Source organism: Maniola jurtina, chromosome 24 (assembly GCF_905333055.1).
Source record: "Maniola jurtina chromosome 24, ilManJurt1.1, whole genome shotgun sequence".
NCBI lineage: Eukaryota > Metazoa > Arthropoda > Insecta > Lepidoptera > Nymphalidae > Maniola > Maniola jurtina.
In genome coordinates, this window is record NC_060052.1 from 6,741,544 (window position 1) to 6,752,449 (window position 10,906).

The 10,906-nt window shown below is 38.0% G+C and overlaps 1 protein-coding gene across 2 annotated transcripts; it reads left to right on the forward strand.

Annotated features, from left to right (window-relative positions):
• Positions 1-35: 35 nt before the first annotated feature.
• Positions 36-8,761, forward strand: LOC123877814 (vacuolar protein sorting-associated protein 16B). Of its 2 annotated transcripts, XM_045924728.1 has the most exons (12): positions 36-275; positions 1,314-1,458; positions 3,052-3,236; positions 4,312-4,448; positions 4,927-4,954; positions 5,382-5,532; positions 6,070-6,146; positions 6,251-6,310; positions 6,854-6,943; positions 7,125-7,280; positions 7,926-8,051; positions 8,594-8,761. In XM_045924728.1, exons 1-12 carry the CDS (start codon positions 207-209, stop codon positions 8,612-8,614), a joined length of 1,245 nt encoding a protein of 414 aa, XP_045780684.1. In that variant the 5' UTR covers positions 36-206; the 3' UTR covers positions 8,615-8,761. The 2 variants fall into 2 exon arrangements, with proteins under 2 accessions (XP_045780684.1, XP_045780682.1); XM_045924726.1 differs by lacking the exon at positions 6,251-6,310 and having other exon boundaries at positions 6,070-6,206.
• Positions 8,762-10,906: the final 2,145 nt, after the last annotated feature.

The window sequence follows — 10,906 nt, forward strand, 5'->3', positions numbered from 1 at the left end:
ATCACGTTGACACCAAGTTGACAGTTGACACTTTGTTTACTACTTTGCATTGGAAATTGTACCTTTGTTTTTGTTTACAATTTCTAAATTCTAACTCCGAAGAACAAATCTGTAGTGTGAAGTAAATTATAAATACTAAATCGGTACCTTATAGATCCTAAGTAGGTTATTTTTGTAAGAGATATAAAATAAAAAGGTCTCTAAGCATGGATGATGACGATTACTGGAACACCAGTGAAACTAAGGCGAAAGCCTTTAGCTTTGATGATGATGTGGTAAGCTTTTCAATCTTTTTTTTATATTTATTATTACACCAACAACTTCCATACAAATAAGACAAAAAAACTTCAGTATGGTTCTCAATTACAGGTGTATACTTTATAATAAAACTAATCTAACACTAATCTAAAGTAAAAATTCTTAATACATGTATATATTTTTAAAACAATGGAAAGTAAAGTACAGTTAAAAAAAAAAAAGAAAAAACTAAAAACACAAAAATATCTTTTCCCATTCCATTCCATCAGCCTGGACGCGTCCACTGCTGGACATGATTAATTGGTTGATCCTGATGATTATGGTGATGATCACCTCAAGACCCACTTGGAAGACCATCTAAGTTTGATCAGCACTAGTCGCTAACCTGGTTGCCTAGGAACCAGTTTGATCAGCATTTCCTACTAGTCCAGGAACCAGTTTAGCGACTAGGAATAGAATAGAATGGATTTTAAATATTGTATAGAAGCATGCGTTACTTTACGGAAGTCCATGGTGATTGATGATGTACAAAGAATTGAAAGCTTATTTTGCTATAATCCGTTTTTTTGTATGTAGTATCTTTTTTTGTATCTAGTATGTAGTAGTAGATAGAGTATGTGTTGTGTTGCAGCGTGCATGCAGAACCCGCCCTCCCACTGCTAAGCATGCAGGAAAAGTCAGCTACCAGGCAAGCCCCAAGTACCTAACAATGCACAATTGCAAACTTTGCAATTGTCCATTGTAAGGTCTACATCCATGATGAGAGGATTGCGTGGAGGTGCTTGGGGCTTGCCTGGTGGCTGGCTTTTCCTGCATGCTTACCAGTGGGGGGGCGGGTGGTGCATGTCACATGCTACATATTGTACCATAGAAATTTGCCTTTTTTAGTAGATACTAGCTATATTAGCTTTCGATTCTTTGTATAGAATAATTTATTTTATTCAAATAGGTAAACTTTTGCAAATATAGGTACTTTTGAAGTTTCAAATGCATCTACCACTGGTTCAGAATACCTTAGAGTTAACGTAAAATATAACAGGATATCTAATTTCCAGTTGTCACCACAAGAGATATTGGCAATCGGTCAGAAGTCATACCCGGGGCAGAAAGATGAGAGTCTGTTCAGCTCAACCATCAATAATGTGAAGACACAGCTACTGCCGCTGTCCAGTTTGGTGTCACCCAAGGTTTTGGACTTGAGTAAGTGTGAACCGACAGCCGATGGGGCAGACGTGTTCTGGAGTGGTGACCGCGTACCGGTAAGCGCAGTGTGGGACGACCTCCTGCCCGCTGGATCGATGACCTGAAGAAGGTGGCGGGGAGCGGGTGGATGAGGAAGGCGGAGGACCGTGTTTGGTGGCGCGCTCTTGGAAAGGCCTATGTCCAGCAGTGGACGCATACAGGCCAATGGATGGATGGAAGTGTAAATTCTCATCGTCATTCCTGTGCCTGAAGGGTGTCAACAAGATCTATTACTAAGCTTCCGCTATCCATCCGTCTGTCCATCAGCCTGTCTGTCAGTGGGCTCTATCTCATCAACCGTAATAGGTAACTGTTCCATCCATGCATGATGTTTCATTATTTTCAGCCTTGTTAATATAGATCATCCATTTATTTATAAATATTGATCATGTAATTTATTAATATTGATTGATATTACTAATAAATTCCATGATCAGTATTAATAAATGAATGATTAATATTGAGCAGTCATTTAGTAATATTGATCATGTCATTTATTAATATTGATATTAGTAATAAATGGCATGATCAATATTTATAAATGAATAAGAGCATTCATTCTGATCAGTCATTGATTAATATTGATCATGTCATTTATTAATATTGATATTAGTAATAAATGTCATGATCAATATTTATAAATGAATAATACTGAGCAGTCATTGATTAATATTGATCATTACTAATAGTGTACTTAAATTATCGTTAGAAAAGGCATTCTGAAGTAGTTGATTCTTTTGATGATCTTTTCCTTTCTTGGGTTTCGTGGTTTGGGGTTGCTGGTCCTTGGATTCCCTGTATCACTTCGACCGTCTCTGATCCAATCTTCTTCTTTCTGGGCTGGTTTCCGCACTTCAACGTTTCTGTATGTTGTGATCGCCACCTTTATAGTTCTGTGCCAATACTTGCTGCCAGGCACAGCAGGACTTTCCCAACTAGAATTAGAGTAGCTTAATCAGCATCCTTCGATGATTTAAAATACTCATTAAAACAAAAAAAAAAATTACAGTGTAAACTCCATATTGTGAAATTCTTTAAAACGTAGATATTGCTAAAGTTTGTTTGGTTACCCTTATGTCGAACCACTATATAGCGTAGCAACCACTCTCAATAGAGAAATAATTAATCATTATTTAGACCCCAAAACCATTAATTTCACTGACATTCACACCCGTATTCACAAACGTTACTATGAGGTCTCATTGTGCGCTCGAACGCACAGTGTAGGTTCCACCAATCAGATGACTGTATCACGTTAATTTACAATGATCTGATTGGTGGAACCTATACTATGCGTTCGAGCGCACTGTGAGACCTCATAGTAACGTTTGTGAATACGGCCGATAGAGTCGTTAATATTTCGTAGGTCCAATGGAATTCTTAGAAATGTGTTCATTTGTTCACTTATTCGTAAAATTATATTGTTTTCTTTACTCTCTGTTTAAAGAGAACTCTTTATAAAGCAATAAAATACCCAGACGCTTCAATTTCGCTGTAAAGAGTTTACTGTATTTGAATAAGAATTTCTTCTGTTCTATTCATTGATTCCAGTTGTCCTCGCGCAGTCAGGAAAAGACCCAAATGACAGAACAGAGCCTGAACCAACTGTGGCAGTGACGCTGAAACGACTGGTGTTGGGACGGAGTGTGTCTCTCCGATGTCACAGGAGTTTAAAGAGAAAAACTGAATTACTAGATGGTGCCGTTGCTATCGGGGATGGAAACGCTATTATAACTGTAGGTAAACTAGACACATAGGACAAGTGTAAATTAAAAATTTATAACACCCCCCACAAGTGAAGGTTACAGTAACTGGAAAAGAGCTGATAACTTTCAAACCGCTGAACCGATTTTCTGGGATTATAGCTAAGAACACTCTCGATCTAGCCACCTTTCAAACAAAAAACTAAATTTAATTTGGTTCATTCGTTCAGGAGCTACGATGCCACAGACAGATACACACGTCAAACTTATAACACCCCTCTTTTTTGGTCGGGGGTTAAAAATCCTACTGTTTGATTATGTGGTTATTTATTATAGGAGGTTATGCGAGGTGATTCTCTAATTCAGTGTCTAACAGAGAATGATAGCCACTGAGGTTTGTTGGTTCTATATTGCTGCTTTTCTAGGTGACAGTAAAATGTTTTTTCGTAGAAAACCTTCAATGGATTAAAAAATGAGCTTGGTGGCTATTATTCAGTGCTAGACACTGAGTTAGCGAATCAACCCGATGATAATAAATTAATCCTTTTTTGCTTCTAATTATTATAATATGGTTCCGAAAGAATTTACTGATTTGCTATTATACAAAAAAAAAAACATATAAAAAGTAAAAACACACAATAGGTAAGTCGAGGTTATTAAACCTATAGTTCGCGACAGGCTGAGATGGCAATCGAGGCGGGGACGCCCCGTCCACTCGCACAGCCCCCGCGCTAGCCTGGTGCGGGATAGCGCTGGTGATGTGCTGGTGTTCGGAGCGTCCCCCGCCTCATACCCCATTGCCATCTCGACCTGTCGTATTCTATACAACAGATGAATGCTTTAGTGGCAAAGTTGTGTGCAAGCAAACGGCTGAGCTTTCAGTTACCCACAAGATGGTTAGTTGTATGATGTGAAAAGAGCAACTGCAGAGTTTCTTGTCGGCTCTTCTCGGTAGAATCTACATTCCGAATTGGTGGCGCAGTCACAGATGTAGGAGACACTACATGAAATAAATGGATTTCGATATTGATTTTTTGATTTACATAAATATGATTATGAAGTCAAAGCCTTTTATTCAAAATATGTACCTATATAAATACTTTTTCAGGTGGTACTATTCTTAATCCAAACCTTGAACAAAAAGTTGGTATACGAATTGCTTTCAGCGCGCCCTCTAGCGTTAAACCATTACATTAGCTTTTTGCAGTCTGAGGGAAAAGTGGCTGAACTCACAGATTTATTGACGTAAGTACTAGTTATTGCATATATTATCACTACACATATTAAAATTGAGAAAGTGTGTTTGTTTCTTGGTTTATTGGTTTGTTGATTTGTCCTTCAATCACGTCGCAACGGAGCAATGGATTGACGTGATGGGTATAGTTACAGACCGGAGAGTGACAGGCTACGTTTTATCCTGAAAAATCAAAGAGTTCTCACGGGATTTAAAAAATCTAAAGACGAAGTCGCGGGCATCAAGTATTATTATTTAATATATTATACTAGTATGTATTACTAATATGTTACTCTTCAGGTCTTCAACTATACACATGCAAAAAATCACGTCAATTTGTTCTTCCGTTGGGACGTGATTGGAGGACAAACACATCGGTCCTAACCTCAGCTTGCCGTGATGTTACGGACATTATCTTTCTAATACCTTGTAGATTATAATATTTATCGAGAAAGAAGCATTTCATTAATTTTTTTATATATTTTTTAGAATGCTTGGAAGGAGTCCAGATGCTGCGGTAATTTTTTTTTTCAACTCTTTTAAGCTATTTTATATAATAATCTATTTATGTATTTCCAAAATGTATACTTATTAAAGAAATTCAGTTACTAATCTTATTTACTACTTAATTTATGTAAAATACGAAGGATAAATAACTAATAATATATAAAAAGGCGAAAGTTTGTATGTGTGTTGTGTGTGTGTATGTTTGTTACTCTGTCAAGCAAAAACTATTAGATTATACGTTAGGTTATGGCTTATGGCTACTTATACCGTAAAAATTCCCATGGTTCCCGCGGGATTTATCAAACATATCCACGCGGGCGATTAAGTATTAAATTATTAAATTAAGTATTTGTATGAATTTATTTATAAAATTAGTTAAATACCTAAGTGCTAAGGAACAAGTTTATTTGATAAATTTAATTAGTATTTAATTTTAGATGTACCAATTTCAACATATAATCAAAACCCAAGGTAACAGTGTAGACGGCTTGCTGAGAAAATTGAATAATTTATTGTCAAATTATTTCAACCAACCCGGAGTAGACGCCCACCAGGCCAAAATGGTGACAGACTATGTGAAATTGTTAGGTAAGTTAAAAGTCGTAATTAAAAAATTAATGAACAGAACTAAAAAAAGTTTTAAAAAATCACATATGAAAATAACACCATACATCTGTCATATTGAATTAAAAAAAATGTATAACCAGAAAGTCGAAAAAAGGTGGTTAGGCACTTTAGCACTTTGAGAGACTTACTTGTGGTACCTCTAAGCTGTGTGCCTATCATCATCGTCAGCCTGTGGTTGTCCACTGCTGGTCATTCTACCTTTTTTAGTTGGCTCTTGACTACTATTTCACCTGGAGGTAAGTGATGATGCAGTCTAAAATGGAAGCGAGCTAACCTGGAAGAGATATGGCAGTTTTTATTAAACCCATACCCTTTGGTTTCTACGCGGCATCGTATTGGAAAGCTAAATCGCTTGGCGACACAGCTTTGCCGGTAGGGTGGTAACTAGCCACTGCCGAAGCCTCCCACCAAACGGCTTTCCCTATTGAGCGCCTCATACTCAGCTATTACTTGCCCGATCATTGTCAAAATCTCTGATAAACAACTCTCTTGATGCAGAATGGCAGAAATGCGCCAACAAACCGGAACTTAACAACAATTCAACCCTGCATTGTCTGGCATATTGTTGTGCGCAACACTGGAACGAGGGTGCGGGCAATATGATGTCGCCGCTCACGCTGTGTCAACGACAACAGGTGGGTAAGCCGACAACAATGCACTGTTGTACTGTTGTGCGCAACACTGGCACGAGGGCGCTGGCAACATGATGTCGCCGCTCACGCTGTGCCAACGACAACAGGTGGGTGAGCCGACAACAATGCACTGTTGTACTGTTGTGCGCAACACTGGCACGAGGGCGCTGGCAACATGATGTCACCGCTCACGCTGTGCCAACGACAACAGGTGGGTGAGCCGACAACAATGCACTGTTGTACTGTTGTGCGCAACACTAGCACGAGGGCGCTGGCAACATGATGTCGCCGCTCACGCTGTGTCAACGACAACAGGTGGGTGAGACGACAACAATACACTGTCGTATTTGTTGCAACACTGGCACTAGGATGTTGGCAACATGATGTCGCTTATGTGCTAACGACAAACAGGTGCTGAGCCGACAACAATCTTCTTTTCCTTTTCGTTCCTAAACAACTGATGTCGCTATGCACAATGTTGTCTCATGATGTCAATGTCGTCATTCTTGCTGTGCCAACAACAATATTATATGGCGAGTCAACAACAACTTAGTTTTTCTTTTTTTTAATGTTTTTTCTTTAAATTGTTCTTTACTTCTGGTTAATTTCTACACTATCTTTGGTTTTGATGTAATTTCCTGTACCTGCAGGTACCTCCGGTACAATATGATTGGGTGGTCCTCAATGTACATGGCAACTCCAGCAAGTGGGATATTGTTGAGTCAATGTTCACCAAAAAAGTGAGTTTCATTTATTTACGCTGAGGTTAATTTTATTAATAGAAAAGGTTTTTTAAACAGATTTTTATTTATTTTTATGTTTATCGTGCAAAATGTCGGAAAAAAGACCCGAGTACGAAACCCTCGGTGCGGGAGTCTGACTTGCATTTGGCCGGTTTTTATTTTGTGAGTGCTCTTCCAGGATTGGCTCGGTCGTACAACGGTGTCTTCCAACATTCCAATGGAAACATTGCTAGCGAGGCTCAGCGAGTTGGCGGCCAGCAAGCAAATGTTGGCCACATGCCTCCACAAACTGCCCAGCGCAGATGACCGGCTGCGGCTGGCGCAGAAATATAAGGTAAGGACTAAATAATAATATAAAGTACACTTAATCTCCAAGCCACATGAGAACAATGTCCAAGCCACATGAGAACAATCTCCAAGCCACGTGAGAACAATCTCCATGCCACATGAGAACAATCTCCAAGCCACATGAGAACAATCTCCAAGCCACATGAGAACAATCTTCATGTCATATGAGAACAATCTCCAAGCCGCTTGAGAACAATCTCCAAGCCACATGAGAACAATCTCATAGCCACAATATGAGACAATCTGTAGGTGAGCAAATATAGGGTCATCCACTAATGTGGATTCACATCAACAGCTAATATACATTTTTTAACATTATAGGCACATGCCTCAACAAAATCGCACCTGATGGAAAGTGATGACGTGGCCTAAGATTATTTTTGCTGATGCCCGCGACTACGTTCGCGTGGATTTAGTTTTTTTTGAATCCCGAGGGAATTCAAACAATTTTCCGGGATAAAAAGTAGCCAATATCACTCTCCAGGTTTTTAACCATAGTCATGCACAAAATCACGCCGCCCTGTGGCACCGTTGCAACGTGATTGAAGGACAAACCAACAAACAAAGGATTGAGGTTAATCAAATAAGGCTAGGTTTAAGTTTTTAACAAAATATACGTAATTTTTGGCAGGTACATTCCGTAGTAATAGAAACTCTGGCGAAGCAAAAGGACAGGACCAGTCTTACGAATTATAAAATGACTTTGAACGCGCAGTCCGAAGAATACATACTAGCCGAGAATACTCTCCGAGATTCGGTAAGTTATAATCTTTTGACCGAATTTCGTCTCCGGCAGCCATACAGTTGAAAACATCGCGAGGAAACCTGCATGCCTCAGAGTTCTCTATAATATCAAAGGTGTGTGAAGTCTGCCAATTCGCACTTGGCCAGTGTGGTGGACTATGGCCTAAAATTAAACCCTTCTTATTCTGAGAAGAACCCCGTGCTTAGTAGTGGACCAGTGATGGGTTCATGATGAAGTCTACCAATCCCCTTTTGCCCGGCGTGGTAAACTATGACCTATTTCCTTCTCATTTCTGTTTGGTTGTGGTTTTTCTTTTAAGAGAATTTCTTGTAAGAATAACCACAATAGTTTTTTTGACCCGACTCGGGACTCGAACCCGGGACCCCGGAACATGATGCGCAGTGGTATAACCTAGCTATTAGACTAACAAAGTACTAACATTTTTGAAAAAATTTAATAGAAAAGAGGTGTGTTTTATTGAACTATAAATGTATGTATTGTTTCTCCTTCATGTTGTAGAGAAGATAATAAAATATACTTATTTTTCTTTACAGTCAATAAAATGGAAGAACTAGAACGGGTACAGAACATTGACTTGATCTGCGATAGATGGCGCTGTACGTTTTTAAATCGCACTTGATATATTTCTTGTGACTTATCATACTTTCTTTACCTAGTTATATAGGGAAGAGTTAAATAAAATAAATACATAATTAAATATAGTCTTTTAGTTTTTTTTTAAATGAAATATTACAATAAAACTTAAAGCTAGCCTTATCTAATTACTATACAAATCATGCCCCGCGTGGAATGATACCAAGAATGATACCAATGATACCAAGGCTGCATTTCCGCGCTGGACAGCCAGGCTGATCAGTTGAATAGTATTGAATAGCGACCCGCCCCGGCTTCGCATGGTAGTATCTTTTCATTATCACATATCATATCTATACTAATATTATAAAGAGGAAACCTTTGTATTTTTGTATGTTTGTATTGAATAGGCTCAAAAACTACTGGACCGATTTCAAAATTTCTTTTACCATTACTTAGAGGGATTCTTCCTATCCGTATAGGCTATATTTTATCCCGGAAAATAGAAAAAATAAATGTCCACCCGTGCGAAGCCGGGGCGGGTCGCTAGTCATATATAAATGCGAAAGTGATTTCGTTTGTCTTTCAATCGCGTTGTAACGGATTGACGTGAATTTTTGGATAATTTAAGATCTGGAGAGTGGCATAGGCTACTTTGTATCCCGGAAAATCGAAAAGAAGTTCCTATGGGATTTAACTCAGTTCTCATGCAAAAAACACTTCGATCCGTTGCTCCGTTACGACGTGATTGAAGGACAAAACAACGCTCTTTCGCAGTTATTATAATATATGGGTAGTGATAATAACCGGTAAAAGTTATGAATGTCACAGTTTTTAATAATTATTATTATTAATACTTCCGCATTGTCTTCCACACAAGTTACATTTTATATTGATGTATGTATTAGTCATAAAATATTGTTACATCAATAGATTTTAGATAAGCTTAAGATAAGGGGTTTACCAATAAAAACAACCGTCACACATTAAAACCACTTATAAAAATAATAGTAATTTAATTCACATATTTTTATCTTATACCACAATAAATATTAACTATTTTACGCTTAGTTAAATTCTTTTTTACAATCTATATTTATAACTATGATAATAATATAGGTTAAAATGTTCTTAGTGTTGGTCCCCTTGATTTGATAAGAGTGAATCATTTTGAGTTAGAACGCCTTTTCCTATAGTCTGTACTAGCTGATGCCCGCGACTTCGTTCTCGTGGATGTAGGTTTTTTAAAATTCCCGTGGGAACTCTTTGATTTTCCGGGATAAAAGTAGCCTATGTGCTAATCCAGGGTATAATCTATCTCCATTCTAAATTTCAGCCAAATCCGTCCAGTAGTTTTTGCGTGAAGGAGTAACAAACATACACACACACACACACACACACATACAAACTTTCTCCTTTATAATATTAGTGTGATTAGTGTGATAAGCGGTCTTAGCTGGAAATTCATAGAGCGCACTGCTTGTCTTTGCTCAGACTTAAGTTTCAGTTAAAACGAGACAGATTTATGCCAGCGGTATAACGCTGTCTCGTTTTAACAGTGTCTTTAGTCAGAGCCAAGTCAAAGTGCGCTTTATAGATTTCAACCTTAGTGTCCTTTTGGTAACATCGGTTGATCAACTGTTGTCCTCGCCACTGTACCAGTTTTCGTCAATCGAGTTTTTCACGATAGTAAAAGTTGTTTATAGAGTATGAGTAGAGTTACTCATTTTGTATTAGAACGCTTTGACTTTGTATCCAAGTTTATGTGCATATAATTCAGTGTCAGGGTACCTATAATTGATTTTAGAAGAGAGCCATTTGAGAGAGGTTTTGCTTATTCTGAACAGGGTATGTATGTATTCTTTTAGTACCGACGATTGACTGGTATGACTGATCAGCTATGGATGGGTGTGCAGTTTTTGTCAGGTTTTTTACATTGTAAGGGTTGGTCTATAGTAAAAGTTGTTTAACGGTAAGAAGAGCGACTCATTTTGGATTAGAATATTTTTCTCGAATGATTTTATAGCTACGTGCGCATAAAATTCGTTGCTAGGATATTCTTTCGCTTTCCTAACGGTGACTGACCAGTTTTCGTCGATACAGTTATAATTTTATTCAGTTAATTTTTTCGTAGATTTTAGGGTTGGTCCTTAATAAAAGTAAAATATTTTGAGTTATGCAATCCTTTCCTATACTTCGTATAATCGGTCTTGGGGTGTCCAGTTGGTAATGGCGAGTGATCAGCTGTCGTCCTTGATTTTTTTCTGGATTTT